This window comes from Callospermophilus lateralis, chromosome X (assembly GCF_048772815.1).
Source record: "Callospermophilus lateralis isolate mCalLat2 chromosome X, mCalLat2.hap1, whole genome shotgun sequence".
NCBI lineage: Eukaryota > Metazoa > Chordata > Mammalia > Rodentia > Sciuridae > Callospermophilus > Callospermophilus lateralis.
In genome coordinates, this window is record NC_135325.1 from 38346741 (window position 1) to 38374566 (window position 27826).

Here is a 27826-nt window from a genome sequence, read left to right on the forward strand (position 1 = left end):
ACTGTTTATTAACAGTAGGATGGAACAACAATGATGGTACATTCACACAATGGATTTCTAAACAGTAATGAAAAGAAACTCTAACTATACACAAAAGTGAATCTTGCCAATGCATTAAGCAAAAGAAATGTCAAAAGGAAGAATTCATATAACAATATTACATTTATATAAAGTGCAAAACCACTGTGTGTTTGAGAAGTCTCTGGGAGTTTGCATTATTTACTTGGGTGACAGTTTGCAGGAAAAAATTAACTGATTACTCACTTAGGTTCTGTGTATTTCTAACATGGATTGAGGTAAAAATGGTTTTTAAAATGGAGCTGCGAGGCTGGAGTTGTAGCTCAGCAGTGGAGCACTTGTCTTACACGTGTGAGGTGATGGGTTTGATCCTCAGCACCACATACAAATAATAAATAAATACATACATAAATACATACATAAATAAGTACATAAAAGTATTATGTCCATCTGCAACTAAAAAAAAATTTTAAAAAAATGGAGCTGTTTTCACATGCAAGTGCCCTTGCACATCCTCAGAATCTTCATTTACAAACCATAAAATATGATGTGTGACCCACAAAATGAGACCCCCTATATGGGAAAAAATCCCGGGACACTCACTTAACAAATATGGTAACATGATACTTTTTCAAAGTGCCTACTAACCTGAAGACAATTCCATATTGGGTCATATAAAATATGACTTCATTCTCTTCCATAGCTCTATGATAGACATTTAGATGCTTTCTGTATTTTTATAACCAATATTGCTAGCACATCTGGTATTTTTGCACATGTGTAAATACATATGAAAGTCCTATATTTTTTATATATTTGATTCAGTCAATGCATTTTTTAGATGTACCAAGTATCTCTCAAATTCTATATTTTCTTCTCAAACTTTCCCCCTTCTGTGCTCTTATCAGATGACCATCAAATTAAATAATAAAAAACAAGAACTTCTTCCTTCATACTTCCAAAATCCAATTCTTATTCATTCTTACCTTTAAAATATCTCTTTAACTCATTCATTTTCCACCAGCTTCACCAAAATCATGTATTACCTGAATTACTATATCAGATCCCTAACTGGTCTCTCTGAATTCATCCTTATCCTTTGCAATGGAGACACTGTAGGCCAAGACATTTCCAACAGAACGAGTCACATCAGATCATTGTCGATAGTGACCTTAATGGCTCCACATCACAGGGAAAAGACGCCTAACTCTGACTTATTCATCATTGCACAACCACTCAGCATGCAGGGGTCTTTAGCAAAGTGCCCAATGTATAGTAAGGTACCTAGGTGATGGAAGTATAACAGCTTAAGCAAAAACTGGAAACATTACCTCTTTTATTAGCTCAGATTGGCCCACGGTGTAGCTGTAGTTGGCAATCAGGGTAGCAATACCAACATAGGACCTCACCAACTCTGCCAGAAGACGAAGGATAGTGGAGGTAGGCATTAAAGGTTTGCTGCCCTTGCCTTTCTGCTTGGCTTCCTCAGAGGCCCGGTCCCCTTCTTTATCTTTCTTCCCATCTCGAGACTCCTCTGGAGTTGAAGCTCCTGAGAAAGAACCAAACATTGGTTCAACTCCACACTGGAATAATGCAAAGTCAAGTCTTAGAATACAAGTTCTCTTCCAGTTTACGTCACTAGACACTTTTGTCACACTGTGGTTGAAGGACAAAGAACCAGGATGACTCTGGTCTCAGACTTGGCATGTAGATATAGTACACCAAGGAAGATTTGCCCAACTGTTGACTTCTATAAATTATCTAGATACATGAAGATCTTGCACGCCCACTATGCCTTATCTAAGAATCCCCTCCAGCAGTTATCTTGCATTACAATTTGTATACGTCTCCCTCTTTAGACCAACTTCTTAAAGTGCAGGGATTCATTTTGTAATCTATTAGAGTTTGCCTGCATAGTGGGCATGGATATTTCCCTTGACTCTCATCATCACCCATACTACATATTTCACATGGGCAGTAAGCCTACTAAAATGAATTAACCACAATAGACTAATTATTTGACTTACTTTTAAATTTATCTCTAGGGACTAGTTATGATATTAAGGAAAATATCTCCTAAATTAGGCCTTAGGAGATCTTAACTTTCCTGACATTGTCATAAGGCAGGTATCCACCACAAATAGTATATGGCTAGAATGGTATCATAAGCATCAAAGTCAGCTTATGAAAACAACCAAAAGAAATAAGGGGCTGATTTAAAGAGTAAAACTGAAGGATCTTACCACAGCAACCATTTACAGGTAATGGAAATTATAGTCCCATTACTTTAGTATACAGGTATATTTTTAACTAAACACTGAGTACATCCTTGACAAAGTTCACTTAGACAAGACAATCTGAGAGTTACACCTGTATTCGCCTACCCTCTGCCCAGCACACCCACAGTATCTTCAAAATGCCTTCTCAAGAAATAATAACATGAGAGGGAGGAAAGGAAACCATTACCCTCTCCTTGGGAAGTCCCAGATGCAGAAGTCTCAGCTGAGGCACCATCTGCAGCAAAGACCTGACTCTGTGGAAGAAGAAAATTCCTGAGCTATCATGAAATTCAAAGACAGGTGTCCCCAAATGACAGGACTCCTTTCCAGGGTATCATTTGCAAATGCTACAGATTCTCTTTGGCTAACATTTTAACTACATTTCCCCTCTACAATACACTCTGTGGGAAGCTGTCATTATAACATAGTGACTGGGAGATTAGGAGTAAGAAAAGGGGGAAGAGACTCAGGGAACATTCCAACCTAAGCAGGGAAAGCCAAGGAAGACTCCAATCTTAATTTTTAGGCAACAGGTAATTTATAAATATATCATAATCAATACTTTTGAAATTCCCCTGGCATAACTCTAAATTCTCTGTACAGGCAATGGAAAAAGAGAAGATAGAAGGCAGTTGAAATTGACTTACATTTAAGGAAAATCCAGACTGTGTATCAAAGTCACTGCTCTGACGAGTAAGTGAACGGTACTGCTGGTATACATCATCACCCATATCTTGCAGGAGCTGGCCAACCTCCTGGGTCATAGCCCCAGGTTTAGGATCAGATTTGTCTGCTAGAAAAGCAGAAAAAACACCTGTTTTATCGTCTAGGTGTGTAGTAGGCTTTAACATCTAGATTTGTGCAAGTATATGGTGTTTGTACAACAAAATCACATTTCTCATAATGTATCCCTGTCATTAAGCAATGCACAACTATATAAGAGCTTGGTTGACTGATATCCTCATTCTAATACTCACTAGTCTCATGATCACAGACAATTTACTTAGGCTCTTCCCTTTCCTCAGATGTCACTACCAAGCCTAAATAAACACACCTGGGGAACTGGGGTTATAGCTCAGTGGTAAAGTACTTGCCTAACATGTGAGGCACTAGGTTTGATCCTTGGCACCACATAAAAAATAAATAAATATGAGATTGGCCCCATTTATAAATAAAATGTTGGCCCTAGCTCTTCGGGCAATAAAGATGTTTTGCTTTTTAATATGAAAACATTAGAGAATTCCTGGTTTTTAAATTTTCAATCTGCTCACATGATGCTATAATCTCCATTGATTGACTGATTGCAATACTGGGGATTGAAACCAGGGGCACTTTATTACTGAACTACTTCCCCAGACCTTTTTATTTTTAATTTAAAGACAGGGTCTCACTGAGTTGCTTTAGGGCCTTGCTAAGTTGCTGAGGCTGGCCTTAAACTTGAAATCCTTCTGCCTCAACCTCCTAAGTAGCTAAGATTACAGTTGTATGTCACCACACCTGGGCAATTATCTTTTTAAAAATCTTTGTACTCTCACACAATGAACCTTTGGCAATCTTTTCATTCTCCTGTCAGAACTGACTTATTCTAAGAAACTTTCTTACTTAGCTTACTCTCACAAAGTCAGCTGCTTTACCACAGGACTCAATACCCTAATATCTCTCAACACTATATTTACAGATGTTAGTTTCTTTAGAGATATGCACTGTGTCGTCTTCATCTTGATACCCAGACTGAGCATATATACCCAGAATAAGCCATGACTTGGTTGAAATGACTCAGGCAAAACAATATATCTTAAAAGTGCCCAGTGAGCCTCTTGAGGTAGGCTAATCACATACCTTCCTCTGGAGCATGGTATGCAGCCAGAGCATTCAGCATATCATAGATCACTTCCTTAATTGTATCAGGAATAACAGGCAGAGAGGAAGGCTTCAAAGGAGTTGTCTTCACCAGTTGTACAGCATTAGGGCCTTTAATTCTAAGATTCTCAAATTCATCATCTGAAGCTAAGCCAAAATGAGAGGAAAAAAAATCAGTTAATAGTGAAACAGCACCTAAACTAGGCTGGCAACAAAGAAAGAGTCAAAAGATGGCTTGGATAGTATACAAGTTAGGGAAAGGGGGGCATTTTCAACCACTGTTCAAGTAGTATACCACAAAATCTGGTTTTGGCCTTCCCTAAATTCCAAAGAATAGAGGAGAATAGGCTTTAGAATTTGCTCTAGCCTCCTCTTATCTTAAAGAGATGCTTGCATTTTTTCCCTTTTCATGAAATTAATATTTTTCAAAGAGTCTGAGTCAGTTTGTTTATAAAACAATACACAACATGCATTCATAAAATTTTTTCCATGATAATGAAATACAAGCTATAGCTTTTTGGCAGGAATATACAGCTGAGATTGCAAACTTCCCACTGCAATCCATTAGTCACATATCCGCTTCATGTTTAATTATCATTTTATTTACAAATAAACTATAGGTAAGCTCTATTGTTCCACAAAGCTTCCAGTGCCTAGCCTCTCCCCTTTCAAAGCAAAGACTAGAGTGAATGAGTCCTTTATATTTCTAAAAGGGATTATTACAGGGTCCAGAGAAGCTACTTAATTACCTATTGAATTGACTGACTGAAATGACCAACCAGCCAATATTCCAACATTTTTCTAAGTTATAGATCTCTTCATAGAAAAATCTCTGGGATTATACCAGGCCACAGACATTAGTGTTTCAAAGGCCAGAAACAAATTAAACTCACCAGTTCCTGAACCTCGAGGGGCTGGAAGGGCAATGCGTACACAGCAGTTGGCCACTTCTGTGAATATGTCTGGATTGCGGCATGCAGCTGGCCCAAGGACACGAAGGATGTAGTTGATCTCCCGGGAGCCAAGACTGCCAGACACAACACCAGAGGTAGTGCTTCCAGCTCCACTTGTAGCTGCTGAGCGAACAACCTAGCAAAAACAGGAAGAAACACTGCTGACTAAATGCCACTTTCTTAAAATACAACTATAGCCATGGAAGGGTTAACAAAGACTAAAATACAAAACAAGCTCTGGCTCAAAACAGTGGATAGCTTTAGATTTTAGAGATAATGATATACTTGGTCTGACCCATCCCTTCAATTAAAAAATACAAAGTTACAATACATCTCAAAACTACCAATTCTTAGATCGGAGTGCATGTGATCTTTTACAGAAATTAGAAGATGGGTCTAGACAATAAATCCCACATTGCCTCCACATTTAAGTGTCAGCTCCTAGCCTCTCCAAATGCTATTGGAATTTTAAACAAGACTGGTTCAAATATACAACATTGATAACCACTTAGTGTATAAGAACAAAAATCAAATGCTTTCTTTATGCCTAAAGTCAACCAGTCTGAGAAAATAATGACGGTATAGGACATATCAAACTACAGATTGTTTGCTTTGACAGCATAGGGCTTCGACATAGCCATGATTTTGCTCTTCTAATAGAATTACTTGTCAGCCATGGAGTGTATGAAGAAAATAAAAGTACTTCTTATTATCTATTCCTTTGTGAAAAGATTTTCACAAAGATAAACATCTTTTTGATGTCTTTTAGAGGGTACTGGGGACTGAACCCAGGGGCCCTTTTACCATGGAGCTAAAATCCCAGGTTCTTTTTATTTTTGAGACAGGGTCTTCCTAAATTGCTCAGACTGGCCTCCAACTTGTGAGCCTTCTAGGTCACTGGGATTTCAGGTATGTGCTATTGTGACAGTCGTCTTTTGATATGGTAAGACCTTTTTTTAAAAAAAACAAAATGACCCATGCTCTTTAGGACATTATGGCCTTTATGTTCTGCCCATTGGTCATAATTAATAATTTTCATTTCTTTAACCATAATTTATTTATCTAGTTTTCTACTGCAGGACATTTGATCTCTAGTTTCTTGACATTATAAGCAAGTCCACAGAGAACATTCTTGTGCACTTGTTGGCATAGTCAATGTTAGTCTTCAAAAAACTCTTTAGAGTTTCTAGATCAAAGGATATATTACACTGACAGCATCAAACTGCCTTCCAATGTGGCTGCACCAATTTCCAATGGCACCAAAAATAAGAGTATGGCTATTTCTTTACACCTGTACCTACAATGAATATTATGAAGCATTTGTACTTTGCTAATTTGATGTGTTAAAACTGCAACTTATCTCTTTTTGTTCCCCGTGTCCCAAATACAAAGCTAGGTTCAAAAATTCATATTTTAACTATTTATGAGCGTGGGAAACATTATCCCAAGACAGTGAAATGAAAATGGAATCTGTTCACAGTCATAAGATGACTACTGACAAAGAATTACCAAGAGGACAGAGTATTTTATAAAGCACAGAGAGGAAAAGCTTTACTAGTAAGATATTTGTCTCCCACCTCTCTGCTGTTGTCTTAATGTTGATGTTCCAAACATTTTAGTTTTTTAATTCTTACTTTGTCATTTCTTCTACTGCTTTACAAATCTCCTAAAACATACAAACTTATTTTCTGATCGGCACAATAGGTTTTTAAAAAATGCCTATTACAGTGCCTGGCAAATCATAAACATTCAAAAAACTTTACTTTTATACACCAAAATACAATATTTTGGAAACAGATTCTTGGGAGAATACCTCACAGGCATTCCTACAATGAATTTCAAGGCATGACCTTGGGAGGGTAAAAAAATGTATGCAATATATCCAGCTAATTATATACCCTATGAGGAATCAAAAGCAGGTTCTGAGACCAAGGAGACCAAAGGTATGAGGTAAAGCAGCATCTGACACCAAAAGGACTCACTTTTTCCATAGTGTGACGGAGAGTGCATGGATCCTCAATGATGTGTCTTAAGAGAAGAGTGACCAGGGGAGTAAACCCATTGAAGCCTGAGCTCTGGGTTAAATTCAAGATCATGCGGGTACTCTTCAGCTCTGCAAACATCATGGCATATTTGTGGTCCCGGGTTAGCCTTAGGCAGAGGCGAAGGGTGGCATGCAAAGTGTCTGGGTCCACAGGTACTCCCAGCATGCTCACGCAGGCCCGGATTAAAACAGTCACCATATCTTCTGTTAGGCCTTGGATCAAGATCTCCCCAATTTTTGTTTCTTCTAGGTTTGTTTCTTTTTCAGTATTTGTATTCTCTAGGGCCAAGGGGGTTTCTACAAATGGAAAAACAAAAGTTTAGACAGTTTAACTTGATGTTTGTTTCAACACCTCTCCCTCTGAAGTAACCAGCCAAGAACTTAGATCCTATTAGGAGAACCACAGCAAACACCAATTCTTAGGCAGGATGAAAATGCATACATAAGGGAGAACTATGTATCTTTTGTTAAGCAACCTGATAGAGTATCCCTTGCAATGAAATTGACCAGACCTTAAGTCACAAAAGCCACCCCAGTTTTAGCTTAAAACAAAACCCCCAAAATAACAAAACGCTCCTTAAAATATTCAAAATGAAAATTCCATACCGTTGACTTTATTTTCTTTACGTTTGATGTCCATTTCTTTGCTTTCTTCCAGTGTTTTCTCTAATTCCTGCCCACTGCTGTTTTTTGAATTTTTATTCAGCCGTGGTACCCTGAGGAGAGTCAGCATCACAGGTCGACGGTTTCCAGTTTCTTCATTAACCTAAAAATTCAAACAGATTAAAAAAAAAAATCTCACCAACTGCGGTAGCACATGCCTGTAGTTCTAGTAACTCTGGAGGCTAAGGCAGGAGGATCACTTGAGCCGAGTTTGAGTCAAACATGGACAAAATAGCAAGACCCCATTAAAACAACAACAACAAAGGAATTACATTCAAAAAATAACTTTCAGGAAGGACAGCATCAAACTGCCACAGATCAATGATATAATCAATAGAGTTTAAGACTCACTTCTCTGAAAACTATATCCAAATTAGAAGTGTTACTTCTACTCCTTAATGCTGCTTCAGAGGAAGCAAAAGGCATACCCAATATAATCAATCCCCTTTTCAATAAACTTTACCTGCACCATAGTAGTGAACTGGACAGTGTATCTTCTTCGGCCTGCAGTGAATCGCACACTTGTCTCTCCAGACTTCCAGGCAGAGTCAATAGTGCTGTTGTTGCTTGCACTGTAACTACACCAACGCCCAGAGCGGTCATCAAACCAGCGCCAGTTGTTGCTGTTGGACTGCAGGTACTAAATATAAAATACAAACTTTCTTTGTATTTCCTTTATGGTTGACTATTACCAGAAACAGTAACTTTATCAGTGCTCACTGTTAGCCAGGAAAAAGAAACACACTGGACATTTAATAAATTCTGAAAACATGCAAGGTTTTCATATACATTTACCCTCTCATTATCTTACATCTCTGTAGGCAAACCTCCACCTTTATTTTCCTTTTGTTTCCCTCACAAAAAGAATGCTCCTTTGGGATGTATTGGAACAATAATTTTGTTTCTAAGAAGTTCATAATATGGTATGTAATAATTTTCAAATAAGGAGCATTTGCTTTTGGTTACTCAGTTACATTGTTGAATGCTCAGTTCTTCAGGTATCATAAGAGCATTTCCACAAAAAGTTTGAGGCCCCTAGTAAGCAGCTCCCTAAGAAAACAATCCTAACTCCCCATTTAGAAGAGAAGATTCCCCAAGATTTAAACCTTGGTCAGAGATCTTTATATCCTTCACTACTCTCTTATATTCTCTTCTGGTCTACTCTTGCTTCAAGGTAAAACTATCGTTTCCACTACAAGACACTATCGTTTCCACTACTTTTCACACACCTTAGTCATCTGAGCTCTCCTTTTTGAGGAGATGGCTGTCTTTTCATAGAAATCAATCAGGAGCAACACTGGAGTGATCCACCTAAAAGGGAGAAATGATTTATTTTGGGCAAGCCAGAAATCTGTTGCACACTGGGAAAAATCTGTCTTCATCAGGCATGTCATAAAAGTACTCAAGATTTGCCCCATATATGCCCCAGAAGAGTGCTGGATTTAGGCCTTGAGATCAATGGGCCAATACCTAAGGAACAGAATGAAACCAAGATAGATACAGGATCACTCACTTTGGGGTCTGGACCTCCTTTTGTTCCTTGGCAGCCTGTAGGCAGGGCTGAACTACTTCCAAGAGCTTAATTAGGACATTAAGGATGCCACTTGATTCAACAACCCAAGCACAAGGTAGCTTCAACTCCTGATTGATTCATCAAAGGGGGGAAAAAAAGACATACAAATTTCCAACCAGTACCAACAACTAGCATCATATAAAACAAACAGAATTTATTGAATTCAAATTCAACCTTTTAGCATTTATCAGTTTGATAATCTGAGATGAATTACTTACATTCTCTAGGCTTTGGTTTTCTCACGGTTCAAAGGGGCCATAATTTATATCTCTAGAATAATTATGACGATCAAACAATCTCCCCTCCCCCATATAATATATTCCAACATAATCTTTAGCACCTTTATATGTGCAAAATATGGAAATGGTTATTAACATCATTAGGGACTGTCATGTAGACTGTGTAGTCTTGACTATGACTTTTTCTAAAAAAAAAAAAAATTGTAATTATAGATAGACAGTATGCCTTTATTTTACTTCTTTATTTATATGTGGTGCTTGGGATCAAACCCAGTACTCACACATACTAGGCAAGCATTCTGCTACTGAGATACAGCCCCAGCTTCTTGACTACCTTTAAAGCTTTTGATTTGCAGATAAGCTTTATAATATTTTTTATGTTTGTGTTACTAGGGATTGAATCCAAGGGTTCTATACTAACTAAAATCTATCCTCAGTCCTATATTTTATTTTGACACAGGGTCTCACCAAGTTGCTGAGGACACCTTGCCATTCTCCTGCCTTAGCCTCCTGAGTTATTGGGATTATATGTGTGGGCCACTATGCCCATCTCTAAGGAAGATGAAATAATGTCCAACAAAAAGTGACTATTTAAACAAACCAAGAACATTGAAAATATACAATAATGTATGTATGATATGGGAGAAGTTATAATTACAATGTTGGACAAAACTGTCTACATACACTTATCTAAATTGTTTAAATGGACAGGAAACGTATTAGAAGAAACTACAAGATTTTACCTGTGATTCTTTATAGATAAGGGCCCATGAGTGACTTAAATGTTACATTCAGTGTTTTGAAACCTTTCTCACAACTACGTATTTAGAACACAAAGACCCATGAGAACTTAATACATATTGGATGTATCTCTTGAGTTGCTACAAAGGGTTTATTCCATTGAGTTCAGGTTGCTATCAAAACATGATGAGATACAAATGAAGAACCAGGTGTTCAAGGTCACTGCTTCCTAAGGACTTTCTGTGTTTATTGGAATAATAATGTGTCTTGACCAAATCATTCTCTTAACTCAAATAATCTGCTGACTAGCCAGGGTAGGGAAAGGATAGACTAGTCTGACTATCTAACACCTATTAATACGTTGACAACATCTAATTTCCATAGTCTATCACACTAATGCTGCTGCCCAGTTAGGTTTCCTAAGAGAAGGAAAAATAGTCCATGACTCAAGTATGATAATCATTTAAATATTCATCTTTTAAACTACCACCCCACAATCTGTTGATTCAACTAATTAAGACTTATTCTCTGAAGACCTTCTCATACTGTCTATAAGTAATGTGAAGTATGTCCTTCCTAAACTCACAAAAAAACCTAATGATACAATTTATGTATCCACAGAATAGTTTTATTTTGTTCTTAACCATGCACACTTAATTCTCAGGAGCTGGGTTCATGAGAAGCAGGGATCATAGCTTATACTTCTCCTTTGATGTATTGTGTGGTGGTTGTTTGATAGTTTTCTAATGAATGGATTATAGGGCCTGAAAGAACTAAATCTTACCTCAAAAAGTAGCGTTAAAAGCAAGATTCTAGTAGCCAAATTGGAGGCCTGGGGCAAGGTGGCCATCTGACTGATCCACTCTGACACAGTTTTTGTGTCACTTGTTGTTAGGGGAAGAGCAGCTTTGATCAATACATCAGCAGCTTCCCATACCTAGAAAAGCAGAAAAGTGTCCAAGTTATGCAAAGAAGTGAGGTTTGTGAAAACACCCTCAATCTTTTAAAAAACTCCCTCCACCCCCAAAATGTTAACTGAGGAAAAGGAGATAAATAGTAACTTATTTACCACAGGGCTTTAATGTCTAAGAAAAGGTGATGTAGTCAGCACAAGGGCTTAATTTTAAGACGCCTACATTCTAAGTTAAAGGAAATCAATGTTTAAAAAATTCTTGGGGCATAAAGTCAATAACAAAAAGGTCATACCAATTTATACTCTTATCAATAAGCTTTCATAATAAACCTCCAGAATTATCATTAAAAAAAAAAACTCGCAATGCTAAGAAATTTTAATTTGGTTTTAGTCTACTCCTTAATTTATTAAGGTTTTAAGTTTCCTTAAAATCACTTGTTAAGCTCTTGATACAGAGTAAAAAACCCAAACCTTTCTGTGAAAATATCTTATGCAGTTTTTCTTTAGTTTTATGTTTTTATGCCTTAAAGTTATATAGCTCAAAAAGTTTTCCAATTTTGAGTTTTCCCCGATTCTAGAATTAGAAATCATACAAAAATTTTAATGATTTAAATATATACGCTGATTAAAATAATAAAGGAAATATAATGAAAACATTAACTGGCTATCTCTGGGTATGGAGATTTAGGATAATTTATTTCTTACCCTACTTCTACAATTATCATATATTTTATAATGAGGGAAAACATTGTCTAAAAAGAAAAAAAAAAGCCAGGTAGGGGAAAGGATATGGTTGCTGAACAGGAAGAAAAAGACACTTATTTGTGAGGAGGGGGCGCAATTAACTTGTTTCAAGAGTGAAACACATTTTGGACTGTTTAGATGAACCCAAGAGACAACTAGAAAAAGTTTTAATTTTCCCAAAGCTATTTTGGTAACATAATTAAATTCATAGTTGTAGGAAACATTCAGGCAAAAGCAAGATTATTTTCAAAACAGTTCAAATAGAACCATATTTAGACTGCAGAAATCCTGGATTTCCAGAACTCGGGTTGTTAGATGGCAGGAAAATTATTTCACATACTTGTTTCTTCTGATCCCTTGAGATCTCACCTGATTGACTACTTGCTTCAGAATCATGTCACGATAGTCTGCTCCATTACGTTTGATGGCTGTCATGATCAGATCACACACACGATACACTGTGTCTGGCAGCTCATCAAGAAGGTGGAAGCAGCCTGGCAACATGGTATCTGTAAATGTGTGGAGCTCATCTTGCTCCAATGGGTCAGCATCCTGGAACTTTTCTAGACATTTAGCTTCTTCCTCTTCTTGCTTTTCCCGAGCTTTTCGTTCCTCTTCCTCCTTTCGACAGGCAACTTCCTGGAGACAAGAGGAAAAAAAAGAGTAGTACATAGGACAGGTGAGGAGGAAAGATATGGAGACCCTGGGAACACAGTTACCTTACAATATGAATATCCTTCTACCTTTTCTAGCAGTTGATATCTTAGTAAGGGTGTAGCAATAAGTACAAGGACAGCCACAGAGCTTAGGCCAAGACAGAGAAGGCTAAAGAGGATGACTCCAATACCCCAAAGCATTGCCAATTATCTGCAGTATCCTATAATATTGCCCCCAAATCATTTTTAGTACTGTCCTGTATTTTCTATAAGTGTAGTAGACTGAAGTAACTGATGCCGTTTCCTGTTTACCTCAGGTGACTCTGCCCTTTGATCCATTGGAATATCCTGTCCTAGAGACATCGCAATTGCTCTCATCATCTGGTCCTCTTCAGACATGCTGAGATCCTAGAGTGACAACAGAAAACCCAATACTTACACAAAACCTAAACAAAGAAACACAAAAAGAGGCAACCCTGGGGCTGGGATTGTGGCTCAGTGGTAGAGCGCTTGCTTAGTATGTGTGAGGCATTGGGTTTGATTCTCAGCACTACATACAAATAAAGGTCCATCAACATGTTAAAAAAAAAAAAAGGCAACCCAATTCACAAGGAATCAAGATAGTCTGTTCAAGCTTTAGAGTGGAAGAGGCTCTGAATGTCTCAATAGTAAAGAATATAAAAAAAACTAGGTAACTAGGTTTACTCAAACCACATAAGGACAACAATAGAGGTCTCACTTATAATCATATCACACTTGTAATCCCAGTGGCTCAGGAGGATGAGATAGGAGGATCGCAAGTACAAAGCTAGCCGCAGCAAAAAGTGAGGCGCTAAGCAACTCAGTGAGATCCTGTCTCTAAATAAAATACAAAATAGGGCTAGGGAGATGGCTCAGTGGTTGACTGCCCCTGAAAAGAACAATAGGGGAAATCACAATGAAAATTAAAGCTTCAATGTGACTACATATTCTGTACACCATGAAAGAATGTATTCTGTGCTGGTTACTGACTCTTGGCTCTTCTACAAAGTGTAATAATTTGCATAGCTACGGGATAGGAAACTTTTGACTATTACATTCAGAAACACTGAGTTATCATGAAATGAAAATAACGACAATGGAGAAGGATGAAAATGAGAAGCAGTTTATAGAAAGACCAATGATGGAAGAATGAAGGAAAAAATGACACCAACAGTCAAACTGTCACTCTGGCATATAAAAGCTCCTAAACCAACTCACCCGAACGACTCCTCCCATGATTGGCGGAGGGTGGGTTAGAAGGTACTCTGTGGCCTGCTCCATGGTGCTGGTGTTCAACAGGGCTTCCATGGCATGTTCTCTTGTGAAACCCATGTCCATGAGCTATAACAATAATTTAAGAGCTCAGCACCACAGTAATAGCAAAATCCAATGTAAATAAAATAGAAAGGAACATTTTCAGGATGGAAACTCAAAAATTTTCTACCTTTATGATTTATACAAAGAAAAACAAGCGGATCCCAATATTTCTGGAAAACTGGCAACAGAAGAAATACCTAAAAAAAACTTATCTAGTGATCATTACCTAAGAAAAATATATACCACAATTTTACAATAAGAAAATTAACATCCAAAAATTAAAGTAAAAACAATTAGCAAAAATTTCTCAATGACAGCAATAATTTAACATATTACTTGACTGTGCATATGTAAAAATCAGGCATAGAAAGTGACTGAAAGAAGCAATGAGTATCTTGTGCAATTAACTTGGGAATGCCTTTAAAAATACTTTGCTATATTTTCTAAACATTCTAAAGTAAGCATTACTTTCACAATCAAAAGGGCATGTATATACAGAAGACAGATTTGAACAGGACTCTAGACTTAAAGAACTTCCATATAATAAAATTCAGGGGGGAAACGCTAAAGTGGATCTACCCAATTTTTAAAATTCAAAAAAATGGCTCTTATTGGAGAATAAGCGATTTACAAGAATCCTTCCCTTTACAGATTAATCAGAAAGCAGCTGAGCAAAATCTGACTCCAAAGAACAGGCAAGTGTGAACATCAGAATGAACATGCTTAGGAGGACACAAATTGGTGTTACCTATGCCAAGAACAGAGACTATACTCCTGCTTCCCTCGGGAGGAAAACAACAACAAAATGTTAAGAAAGCAGGGAATTTAACCTACTTCCTGGTTAACAGAACCAGACACTAGTGGCATATGAGCATAGAAAACTCATAAGCATTGTACTTCATCTAGAGCAAAGTGGAGGTTCAAGAAGTGTGGGGATAGCCATTTACCTGCTGCAGTTGCTGTTGGTTGACTTGAGGTTCCCGGCGAGATCCACCTTCTTCTTGCCCTGAATCCTCTTCTCCTCGAGACCCCTCTTTCTCTTTGCTTAGTCTTTCTCGAATCACAGGTTCTCCTCGGAGGATGTGGCATAGAATGGCTAGCATGGACTCAGCCATTCGCCCACCATAGACTTTCAGGGGTTTGCGGTTCCACAGGTTCTTAATGCAAGTAAAGGCTGCCTGGAAGTCATTTGAAAAGTGTGTGAAGATCATTTTTGCCTGAATTCAAAGTCCCAGGAGAAATATAGGTGACAAAATTTTGGGACAATCCTTCCACAATCAGTTAGTGTCCACAAAATTTTAGGTAAGTACTGCCAGAGGCCAAGTAATCATGGAGAAGGAGCATTTAATTTATCCTGGAAGTATCAATCTGAAGTTCATAGTTTATATGTACATAATAAAGAAAATTCAAAAATGGTCTTTATTACTTTTCTATAAACAGCCCTATCTGTGCCTAGAATCCAACGTTACTCAATAATCTTATTACTGGGGGGCTAGGGTTGTGGCTAAGAGGTAGAGCACTTGCCTAGCATGTGTGAGGCACTGGGTTCGAACCTCAGCACCACATAAAGTAAAATAAAGATACTGTGTCTTTATTTTAACTAAAGATAAATATTTAAAAAATATCTAAAAGATAAATATTTAAAAAAATAATCACATTATTGGGCTGGCATACATGTGGAGGAGCACTTTCCCAGCACAAACAAGGCCCTGGGATTGATCCCCATCATTGTGAAACAAAAACAAAACTTGATATTATTTTATTAAGGAGAGTGAGAATTATCCAGTTAGCACAAGAAATTACTCTTGGCTTTAGAATGAGGAATACTCACTTTCTGAGTTACCACAAGGAAACGAAGAGCACTGAATTGTGGAAAGTTCTGGACACCTCCTGGCAATTTGGCAGGCAATGAATGTGGAGATTCAAGTACCGTAGTGGGATTCACCATCTTTTCCACAAGCATAAGCCAGGCATCTAGGAATTCTCCTGTGCCATCAGGTAAATCTGAATGTTCCAATCCTTCAGACACAGGAACTTTGCCTCCCATGGACAGAGCCCAGTTGAAAGTTCTAAATTCAGATACGAGAAAGTATGGGAATAAAATTCTAGTATTTTAGATAAGGCAGAGGATTTACATTTATAGGGTCCCCAATGTCTATATGAATATATGATCTTCTTCTTGGAGTTACTACTTTAAATTTGTTCAACATTTATTAGCTTTACTTTTGAAAGCCTTAAACACGTGCGCACGCACATATACAGACACACATACACACTCACACCCCACTTCACTAAAGCTCAGAATAGAAAACCTCTGATCAAGAAAGGAAATAAAAATTTTATCATATTCAGAAAAACATAAACAGAAGTCTATTAAAAATATGTACCAGGAACTGGAAGCCAAATGAGTAAAAGCAGAAGGCCTGATGAACACCCCTAGGAACAGGCTAAATACCACCCAGCACCCTTCAAGGAAAATGGAGACACATGTGGTTGGTTCCCAGAATATGAAAGGGTGTAACCAATGGCTATTTTGATACATCACACTGTCACAAGATGTCACTCAGAAAGATGTGGGATAGCAAGGCACACAGAAAAGACCAAACTTAAAGAAATGCTTCTCTATGAAGAAAATGACCCTTACTCAAAAAGAGCATTGTGGCCTCCAGAGCAGAGAAATTTCTGCAACATGAGGTGGTAGGGATACTTCCTTTCATCAAACAGCATTGGGGAGGTGAAACCAACTGAACAGATGAAGAATGTCAGCCTAAAAGAGGGAGAAAGCAAAAGTTTAACCTTTTCTGAGGCAGACAAAAAAGCAATTGGGAAATTCACATAGAAACTAAGTGTAAAATTTAACAATGCACCAAAGTGACTGACTGAAAAGCAGGTGGGTAACTTGTATTGTTATTAAAATTTCAAAGACAAGAGAAGCACACTTGTAACCCCTGTGACTTGGGAGGCTGAGGCAGGAAAATCACAAGTTCAAAGCCAGCCTCGGCAATTTAATAAGACCCTGTCTCAAAATAAAAAAAATAAAATAAAAAGGCTAGGAATGTGGCTCAGTGGTTAAGTGTCCCTGGGTTCAATCTCCCCAAAAGAAAAATCAGATACCAAACATGACACTTGCCACCTAATAAAGAATATAGGTCACTGATGTGCAGTTCAATTGCAAATGCTTTTAAAATTTCCATGTTCTAAAACTAGGTACAACAAAAACAAGGGCCTTACAATTTATTTGAGGAACACATCTACAACAAACAAGGGACCTAGTCCATGTATTTAGTGGTTGACTCTCCATTTAAGTAGAATAGGAACAAGTTATATTGGTTTTAAGGAAACATTCTTGTCCCTGAATCTCATGCAGAACCTCACCTGAAGCGAGGAGTAGGTGTATATGGTGGGGGCTGCCAAGATAAGCCCTTTGTGAGGAGCTTAGTGAGGGCTGAAGCTGTTGATCGAGCAGCAGGTGTTGGTGCTGTAGTGGTGCTAGCAGCATGATGGCTCCTTCTCTGGCGGACAGGAGACCCCACACAAAGTTTAACAAGGAGTCCAAATAGCTCAGCAAGTGCTCGGCCTAATCTGGAGGAAGCTGGAATCCAGAAATCAGAATAAGGGTGTATAGTATTCTCAGAATAGTTTCATTCCAACAGAAACATTACTGTTAATACATTTTTATGACTGACCACTTACTCTGAACAACACCTAGGAAACTCCACATGACAATACAAAAAGTTCACAAGGGAAAAGTGCCTCTTTTGAAAGCAGGAGCAGAAGAATGCTGACATTCAATACATAACAAATGTGAAAGACAAGCACCCATACACTGTTATAGAAAGTATAAAATGAAACTGCCTTTGTAGAAGTAATATAGCAAGGTGCATCGATAAACTAAATGATACATCTACTGAGTTACGGAGTCACTTACAAGTCAACTTTATGCTAACAAAAATGCTTGAATGATTTGGAGCAGAAAAGATCACATACACTATATATTATCTGATCACAACATAAAACATAGGCCTAAAGGAAAAAAAGATTACTAGGAAAAGTGTAATAATTTTAAAACTGGATTCTTAAGGAATTAGATTATAGGCATTGCAAACTTTCCTTTATAGGATAGTTTTCAGTATATGTTTAAATACACAAAAGAGAGGAATACAAATAGAAAAAAAAGTAAAAGGAAAAATGTCTAAAAAGGTAAAGAAGGACTGAGGATATATAGCTCAGTGGTAGAACACCCGACTACCATGTGTGAGGCCTTTGGTTCCATCCCCAGTACTGGGGGAATTTTTTTTTTTAATTGTAAAGAAAAAAAGCCCAAATATTGCTTTCTTTGAAACATTTTTCTTTACTTTTTTTCTATTTCTATAATGACTACTACTCTGAAAAAAACAATGCTGTTATAGCACCTTTGAAATAAATGTTATTTATCCAGAGCCAAGTAGGAGTAAGTTTGAATCAAACTAAGTCTTGTAAGGATGTATGTACACTTATGAACCTACTGTGTAGATTTTATTTGAGCTCATGTCACATATCATGTTCAAAACTTATCTGTGAGGTATACAGAATAGTAGGACAGGAAATAGTTCTAAATGGGCTAAAGATATATGCACTGCGTGGTTGGAGGCTGAGTATATTCAGACTCTTGAAAACCCAACAAATTCAAATATTGGGGAAATGCATACGCTTTCATGCCCCTGATTTCAGATAGCAAAGTGGCTCAAAGGTAGTTCAAGTATAAGAGGAAAATAAGCCAGTAACCACCAACAGACAGGTATCAAAAGCATGGACTAGGCCTAGGCCCACATAGAAACCCCAGAATACTCCAAGATCCTACCAACGAAGAGTAACACAACAAGGACAACTATTTGGATGGTCAATTTTACTTCAATTTGGGGTAGATTTACAAATTAAAAAAATGAAATAAATTACAATAAAATATAAAACTCATAGGGATTTAAGATAACAAATGGAAAGAGAAAAACCAACACCAAAGGCAATTTTCTGCTTGCTTATTGGAAGGGCCCCAGACTCCCAAGAGCTATGTCTTTACTTTTCTTCATATTTGTATTAAGGAGTTAGAAAGTGGCAACTATTGAGGAACACACAAAATAGGTTCCCCAAATGCTGACATTACATTCAAGGCAAAAGAGAGCAAAGACAGACAAGTACACATCTTTAATGAAGTTTTGTACTTTATCAATGTGTCTTCATGTAGATGACAAACTACATAATATAGGCCATGTCACTTTCCAAAGTTTTCTTTAAGGGACAAAGAAAGGAAGAGATCAGTCTGGTAGAGTAGTCAGACAAGTGATCAGGAGAGCTTTGTAACAAAGCCAAGGGAACAGTTATTTCTACAAGGATATGGTAGGTCAGCTAACATGTGGCACAAAGGTGAAAGGGAACTAAGAATTATTCAGTGGACTCAGCAATAAGGAAGTTATAATAGGTACCTTGGCAAAATATTTCAGTGGAATGGTAGGAGCAGAAGCCATATGCAATAGTTGAAGAGTGAGTAAGGAGAGAAGGAATTATAAGAAGGGAGGGTATAGATGGCTCTCAAAAAGAGATTCTCTCATCTCTGTATCCCTAGAAGCTAGTAAAGAGCATATCATAGCAGGGACTCAAACTACATGTGATTCACAGAAGTTTTATACTTCTTTACATGAAATGATACAGCCTTTGCAACTCAATTTGCTTCAGGGCTGGCTAAGCCTCTGAAAGCCAGAAAAGGAAGTAGAAAGGAATGAATCACTCACCTGACAACAACGGCTTGATTTGTTTAATTCTAGCTGCCATGGCTGGTGTGATTTTAGATTTGCCCTTAGAATCTGAAGCAGTAGGTTCATCTGTCTCCATGGGAGCCAATGTGTCACCATCTAGTCCAATGCCTTCCAATAAGCCCTGGGTAGAAGCATCCATACTTCCAGCTGTTCCATCCTGTTCCCCATCTGCAGACATAGAGGTGAGCAATAAGATCATGTACAGCCAGCACTTACCTGCTTCCTTGTTCTGAAGAATCCCAAGAAAGAGCTACCTATGGTGTTTGTTACTCTTTAAATTTCAATGACTTCCTAAATCTGGGGAAAAAAAAAAACAAAACATAACCAAAAACCTGCACTTATATGATATTATCTATGGAACTCTACTAAGCAGCTTACTGATGACATGGATAGTCTTAACCAATGGAATACCATTCACATAGACTACTGTTGTAGGCATGATGGTGTCATGTGGATGTCCCTTAGAATTTTATAGTTTGTTCAATAACTCAAATTGGATATCATAGAATGTCACTAGAGAAATCTATTTCCTATTATTTACAAATTTTGAACATGAATGGGTGATATGTACTTAATTTTTGGTGTGTGCACTCTTAGGTTTAAGAATTAACTATGAACTTTATAAAATAAGTCATCAAGTTTTCTTTTTGTTCTGGAAAAATTTACATAGAAACTGAGTACCATTTTTTGATTGCTAAAGTGAGAGTATTATAAAAGGCAATTCTTTTACCATGAATCTAATTTCATTCATAGTTCTTAACAAATTATTTTATTCTTTCACTGAGTTAAATTTGATATATTCTGACTAAATTTGAGAGTATCATTTTTGATTAAGTGGGTACATTTTCTCCAAAATTAACTATCAGAGGTGTGTATAATTCTTTCCCACTTCCCTAACAACAAGCTGTCACACAAGTCCTTGCTTACTGGTTCATCCTTGAAAGTTTTTTTCTCCTTACTAATTTCAGTATGAATTATCAAGCCTTTCAAATACAATTTTATATATAGAATGTGTTAAATTGCTTTCTTCATAGTTTCTATCAATTTTCATTTGCTCAAAATAGAATATAAGAGATCTTAAACTTTCTGAAAAGTTGTTTTTATTAATTCTAGGTTTGTTGCATTAGGGTCAGAGAATTTTGTGTGATTTCTGCTTACTGTGCTATGGAAATTAAGATAACAAAAATTTTCTAAAGCTGTACTGTTTAATAGAAATGTATTTTCAGTGGCCACAGTAAAAGGTAAAATAGGTGAAGTTTATATTAATATATTGTTTAATCCAATGTGGTCAAAATTTTTATTTCAACCTGTAAAAAATATTGAAATTTCATACTGAAAATGAAAATCTTTTGATGGAGTGAATTTTAGCAAATCAATATTACATTTCATGAAACTACCTACAAAAGATGTTCATTTTTCAAAATAACACATTATAAACTTAACAAGAAATGGCTGATTTTTGTACTTTTACATGACACTTAATTGTTAATTAAAAAGAAAGATCTATGAAAATGTTTTATCTAAAACTACTATAAATGTTCTCAGAAAAAAAACGATCGGGCAGACATTCCAAAATGCTGTGTGTGATTTTAGAGGCATAAATATGGGTTCTTGTTTCTACTGTATTTTCTAATTTTTTTAGTTGTGTCTTTTAGTGAGAAAATGATAAAAATAGTTAAAATTTAATTAAAATAGTGAAAGGATAAAAACTGAGGTCTATGTATGAAAAGAGCTAACTAAAATTTCACAATAAACCTACAGACACAGGGACAGAACTTAGAAGAATTAATGACTAAGATTTTAGTTTCTTAGAGTTACCTGATCTTTTTCCGCCCTGGGTCGTACCTGCCTTCTCATCCTTTGGAACCAGTTTCTGCATGTCCGCTTGGCCAAATTCACACCCAGACGGTAGGCTGCAATAAGAGAAACAGCAAAAAAAGAAAAAGAACTACTTTCACTGTGCACGGTCTCTAACTTGCTTGGCCAATATTATCCCTGATGGAGTACGTAACTTATCTTTACTGTAATAAACCTGCAATTCCTCAGACAGCATTCAACAAAGTTTCTAGCATAATTTTTTTTATATCTGGCTAATAAAAATAGAATCAAATATTAAACACCTACTATACTGACACAAAACAGTTGGGACATCAAATCAAAGATGCACAAGATGGTATAATTTTTCAGTCAAGTGTGAAAGACAAGAAAGACTCAACATTTTATCATGCTGTCCACCCTTGACCACAGCTATCCCTCCATGGTTACTGAACTTAAATTGTCTGTCAGAAAATGTAATAGGGATATTAAGAGAGATGATCATTCTTTTACCTGTTTGGGGTACACAAGGAGAGGAGGACAGTGCTTTCCCACACCAGAGAACAGTACAACTGGCTCAGCTTGCTCAGAACACTCAACCCCAACTGGGAACCCCACTGGTTAACGGAGATGGAACGAATCTCACTCTGCAAACAAAGCAGAAAGAATTTCACATAAGAGATAGTCTTTTGGAACAATTATATACAAAAACCAACTTTCATCTGTTTTCAAAGGATAAGAAATTCTATTTTATTTCAATGCTATTCTCCCAGAATTGTACATTTCATCAAAATACCCCAGTTCCTTAAGGTATGTTCTTAGAGTACTTACATATGATTATCTAATATGCCTTCTCATTGATTTTTGTAAAGTGAAAGACAGGTATCAAAGTAACTGTTCTAAACAAAAGAAACAGTTTAAAACTATTTTCTAATTTTTGTGGTTGGTGGGGGAGTGGGCTTATTATTTCTCTCCAATTTCTTTCCTTCAGCAAATATGTGGATTTATTTAATTTGTTGAATTTTTTTGCTTAATTTCTATTTGATAAAGAAAATGAAAATAAATCATTAATCTTTTTTATGTAATAATCTCCTGAATAGTTTATAACTGTGCTTGTGATTTCTTATTTGACTGATTCATAGGTGACAGAGAATATATTCCTGCTCAACAGTATAAAACAGGGCTTTTGAGCTATTACAACACTAATTTTAAGAATCAGGGGCTAGGGCTGTGGCTCAGTGACAGTGCACTTGCCTAGCAAGAGTGAGGCACGGGGTTCGATTCTCAGCACCACATATAAATAAAGATAAAACAAAAGGTCTATCAACAACTGAAGGAAAAAAAAAAACAATTACCTGAGAAATAAAGGTAGCAAAATTGTGAGCACACGCACGCACACAAATACTCTTTTAAGTAACCATAAGAGATATCATGGGTTGCAGGCAGAGGAGTTTTTTTTTTTTTTTAGCAATTTGTTAATTACTACTGATTTAAATGTTCTGTATTCCAGTCCATCATCAGGCTTACATTAACTTGCAGAAAGATTAGAAATGAGGCCTGATGAATATGTAATTGAGGTTTATGTGCTTTGGTAACTGACTACACATGCCAGTTGTCTTCTATTAATGCCTGGTGATTATTAAAACCTCTCAGTCTCAAGAAGGTCCAATCCAAATGATGACTTTTATGGTCACACAACTTCTAATAAAAAAAAAAGCCTAAGGGAAAGTGAAATAGCAACTTGAACCATAAATGCAAACCACCCACCAAATGGGCACCCTCCCTCATCAAAAAACAAAAACAAAAACAAAACAAAAAAACCTCACTTTAAATGGGAATGCTTTTTCAGTTGCTAGGCTAAGTATTTCACTGGCTTTAAACCCACATGTTTGTCTCTATGATCATTCTTACCTGTCCAACTCTACAAGTATGAACAAACATCATGATGTAGGCATGGGCGGCAGTGAGTGCATGTAGTAGAGGTGTGGCCTGAGCTGAGAGGGTAGCATCAGCAACATTGCCAGCACATGCCAGTTCTCGCAACAAAACTGAGCCCCCAGGAGATTCAATGGGGCGATGTAAAGGCTCCAAGGAAGAGAGGATGGAGTCCAACTGAAGGAGACCCTCCTGAAGGACTTTGGGTTCATGTGACAGTGTCTGAAACAAGAACAATTAATGTGTTAATAATACATAAATAACTTCATATACATGTCTTTTAAGAGTCACAATGGAAGTGACTATTAAATGGAAGTCTTCCAAATTCAGACGTGGCCATGTCTCTCACTTGGTAATCAGTGGCACCAAAATATGAATCCGGGTATGACATACCCCAATACCTCCTCCTAGAGCAACAGATTACTTTCAATCTTGGTGAGTTAATCACTGTTATACTGATGACTATGTTATGATGTTAATTCTAAATTTTGCTCAACAAGGAGTGATGTTAAGTAAGTTTCCAAAGCATGGAAGTTAATCACTATTACAATGCTCTTTTTTCCCAAACCAAGAGAGATGATTCTGAGATTGGCATCAGCAAGGACATTTCTTCATTGGAATACTAAAGGATTATATATATAGCCCTTGTAATTTCTTTTGAAATCTGGAGAAAAATCTCACAATAAAACCAATACTATTGTTTGCCATGAAAAGATAAGAAAAATCATGTGCCTTTCTATGGCTTTAAATAAACCTATATCTCCTCGCCTAACACCTGAGAGGTAGGATAAAGCTGGATCATACTTTAACTCTTAATACTACTTAATATTTACAAATAAAACATTAAATGCATAAGTCTATATATAAGCCAGTCCCTTTATTTAAGCAGAAATCATTCATCACTGTATAATCCGCTCAAAAAGGAGAGTAAGGCAAATACCATTAAAAAAAAAAAATCATGGATGGGGGGGGGCGCAGCTAGAAACAGGAAAATCCCTCCAAAATTCATATACAATCTCAAAGGAACCTAAATAGGAACACAATCCTGAGGTTAGATTTCACATTCCTGAATTCCAACATTACAAAGTTAAAGTAATCCAAACTGTGATATCAGCATAAAGACCACTGAAATAGAACAGAGTCCAGAAATAAAGCTTCACATTTACAGCCAAATGATTTTTGATAATGGTGACAAGACCATTTAAAGAAGAAAGGATAGTATTTTCAATAAATGGTGCTGGGAAAACTGGGTATTCACATGTAATGAAGCTGTACCTTACCTCAATACCATATAAAGTACCAACTACAAATGGACCAAAGACCTAAAACTATAAAACTCCCAAAAGAAACCATAGGGCTAAAGCTGCACGACACTGAATTTGGTAACAATTTGTTGGATATGACACCAAAGGCACAGGCAACACAACACAACACAACAAAAAAGGTAAATTAGACTTCATCAAAATCAAAACCTTTTGTGCATCAAAGGACATTGTTGACAGAGTACAAAAAGGCAATGAACCCACGGGAAAAATACTTGCAACTCATTTATCTGCTAAGGGATATTCTAATATTCCACTATATAGAGAACTCCTATTACTAAATAACAAAAACAAAACAAAACAAAACAAAAATAACCCAATTAAAAAAAGAGCAAAGGATATAAAGACATAACTCAAAAGAAGGTATATATACATGGGTACAAGCACATGAAAAGAGGCTCAATACCAATAAGGATCAGACAAAGGCAAGGCAAATGAAAAAGAGAAACCACTCTGTATCCACTAGGATGGCTACCATCAAAAAAAACCAAAACAAAACAAAACAAAAAAACAGAAAATCATTAAGTATTGGCAAGGATATGGAAAAATTAGAATCTGTGTATTGCTATTTAAGATGGTAAAATGCTCTAGCTTCTGTGAAAAATACACTATGAGAGTTCCTTAAAAAATTAAACCCAGAATTACCACATGACCCAGTTACTGTAATTCTACGTATATACGTAAAAGAATTAAAAGAAGTTTTGTGGTTTTTTTTTTTTTTTAAATGAGGAGTTGGTAATGAGGATTGAACCCAGGGACACTCTACCAGAGCGATATCCTCAGCCCTTTTTTTGAATTTGAGACACAGTCCATGAAGTTGCTCAGGCTGGGTTCAAATTTGTGATCCTTGTGCCTCAGCATTCCAAGAAGCTGGAATTATAGACAATCTCCATCATACTCAACTAAAAGGGGAGTCTTAAAAAGAGATATCAGTACACCCATGTTAATAGCAGCATTATTCACGATAACCAAAAGGTGGGGTAATCTAAGCATCTATCAACTGGTGCATTGTGGTTCATACACACAATAAAATGTTATTTAGCCCTAAAAAAGAAGAAAATTCTGACACATAGTACAAAATGGATGAATCCTGAGAACATAACAAAATCTCAAATACTATATGATTTTACTTATATAAGGTATCTAGAGTCAATCAGAGAAAGGAAATAGAAAGGTAGTTGCCAACGGCCAAGGTGAGGGGAGAATAAGGAGTAATTACTTAATGGGTATGGTTACAGTTTTGCAAGATGAAGTATTTTGCAAATTTCTTGTATAACAATGTGAATACACTTAAATAGACTGAACTGTACATTTCAAAAGGTTAATGGTAAATGTCTTGTTACGAATAATTTACCACTATAAAAAAATTAATCAATGGAGCTTTTATGTTTTGTTTTTTTTTTTTTGGTAAAATGTGAGCAATAAACTACAGGCCAATTCATGATGATCAAAGCTTAAAAAGGGGAGAAAAATACATCACTAACCATTCCAAGATGTGTTAAAAAGCACCCAACCTAAATCAGGATGACACACTAATAAATCCAGCTACAAAGGTTTTTTGTTTTTTTCTTTTGGAGGGGGGGGGCGGTGAAGACAGACTTTCCCCTCCTACAAACTTAAATGATGTTAGAACTGCACAGCAAACTCAGGAACAAAGAAACAATACTTTGACTTTTCAATGAGAAATAACATGGCACACTAGGTATTAGTTACAAAATTCACTTGTAGTACATAAAACAAATTTATTCATTATTTTTAGCTGACGGTGAGACCACAGTGAAAACACACATACAGAACTATTGCAAAATTGACTTCTAAAAAAGGAAATGAAAATATTTGGCCGGATGCTTCTTACCAATATGGATTTGCAGACACCTGCAACAGCCTGACAGGCAGCAGATGTGGGAAAGTCAATAGGCAGATTGGGAAGACCCAAAATGGTAACCAAAGGCAAGAGTCCTTTCTGATTCACAAATTCCTGGCAGTGGTCATCTGTTGTATTGTTGCTCAGAATAGACTCCACAAATTTCATCTAGGTAATGAAAATTTTTTAAAAAAGTTAGAGCCTGACAGAACTAGAAGGCCAGCTGGGAGTAAGGAAAGGGGTGGCCTGATACTCCTGAACCCAGTATTTTCTCGACTACTGACCTGAAATGAGCAGGGACAGATGTATGATCCAGGAAATGAAGAATAATTACAACTTCTTCCCACTCTACCTTTTTAACTACACCAGGAGTTGGATAATTTGAGAGCAAAGAAGTTAAGTGACTTGCTCAGGGCCACACTATGAATTAGTGGCAGAATTCAGGTCTAATTTCTTAATTTGCTAAGTTAGTGCTCTTGCATGCCTCCCCCAGAGGCAAACATCATGTATACTTCCCCCAAATGTGCTTATAAAGCAAATAGAACACAGAATTCCGCAAGAATGATTTTGGCCAAACAAAGCATTTTTTTAAGAGTAAGAAATTAAAATGTGGGCAACAAACACAGAGGCACAAGAAAAACCATCTCTGGAAGTCTTCAAAGTGCTTAATATGCTAGAACAAATGCTAAGTGGGTAGAAAACAATTCTGGGAAAATTCAAACACTTCAAATTTTCCTGTGAAATTCTCAGGAAGGTAAAAGAAAAGGTCACATTGATTTAAAGAGTTGAGGTGTGTGGGGGAAGGTGGAGGGAAGAGAAGTTAATGGGAAAAAAATACATGTTGGATACATTCAGAAAACATAATACTGGACTAGTATAACAAAGCCCATGCTTTTCCTGTTTGGATTCTAATGGGGATTGGTAACAATGAACAGAAAATTAAGAATACTAAGGGGTATGGGTGCTGGCTGGATTTTGACAAATTAGTCTAACAGAACAAAAACAAAAGGACTGTAGTTTTGTGCATTTTAAGGGCCCCAGAGAAAATAAATACACAAATTAGACTCATGGATAACCCCA

General features: G+C 36.8%; 1 protein-coding gene across 17 annotated transcripts in view; it reads right to left on the reverse strand.

Moving 5' to 3' along the window:
* The window catches only part of Huwe1 (HECT, UBA and WWE domain containing E3 ubiquitin protein ligase 1), a 143034-nt gene that overhangs the window by 34788 nt on the left and 80420 nt on the right, over positions 1 to 27826 (reverse strand). For 13 of the 17 annotated variants that reach the window (XM_077107135.1, XM_077107134.1, XM_077107131.1 and 10 more), the window contains 23 exons: positions 26738 to 26914; positions 23537 to 23782; positions 22139 to 22272; positions 21629 to 21723; positions 19787 to 19978; positions 17397 to 17613; positions 16666 to 16788; positions 15853 to 16090; positions 14969 to 15199; positions 13923 to 14045; positions 12996 to 13091; positions 12397 to 12666; positions 11155 to 11307; positions 9331 to 9458; positions 9047 to 9128; positions 8281 to 8457; positions 7761 to 7920; positions 7093 to 7451; positions 5051 to 5246; positions 4137 to 4304; positions 2945 to 3090; positions 2485 to 2551; positions 1350 to 1567 (listed from right to left, as the gene is read on the reverse strand). In XM_077107135.1, coding sequence (XP_076963250.1) covers positions 1350 to 1567; positions 2485 to 2551; positions 2945 to 3090; positions 4137 to 4304; positions 5051 to 5246; positions 7093 to 7451; positions 7761 to 7920; positions 8281 to 8457; positions 9047 to 9128; positions 9331 to 9458; positions 11155 to 11307; positions 12397 to 12666; positions 12996 to 13091; positions 13923 to 14045; positions 14969 to 15199; positions 15853 to 16090; positions 16666 to 16788; positions 17397 to 17613; positions 19787 to 19978; positions 21629 to 21723; positions 22139 to 22272; positions 23537 to 23782; positions 26738 to 26914 — 3996 coding nt within the window. The remainder of the gene's footprint in view (positions 1 to 1349; positions 1568 to 2484; positions 2552 to 2944; positions 3091 to 4136; positions 4305 to 5050; positions 5247 to 7092; positions 7452 to 7760; positions 7921 to 8280; positions 8458 to 9046; positions 9129 to 9330; positions 9459 to 11154; positions 11308 to 12396; positions 12667 to 12995; positions 13092 to 13922; positions 14046 to 14968; positions 15200 to 15852; positions 16091 to 16665; positions 16789 to 17396; positions 17614 to 19786; positions 19979 to 21628; positions 21724 to 22138; positions 22273 to 23536; positions 23783 to 26737; positions 26915 to 27826) is intronic. The other 4 variants (XM_077107132.1, XM_077107137.1, XM_077107136.1 and 1 more) reach the window with 2 other exon arrangements.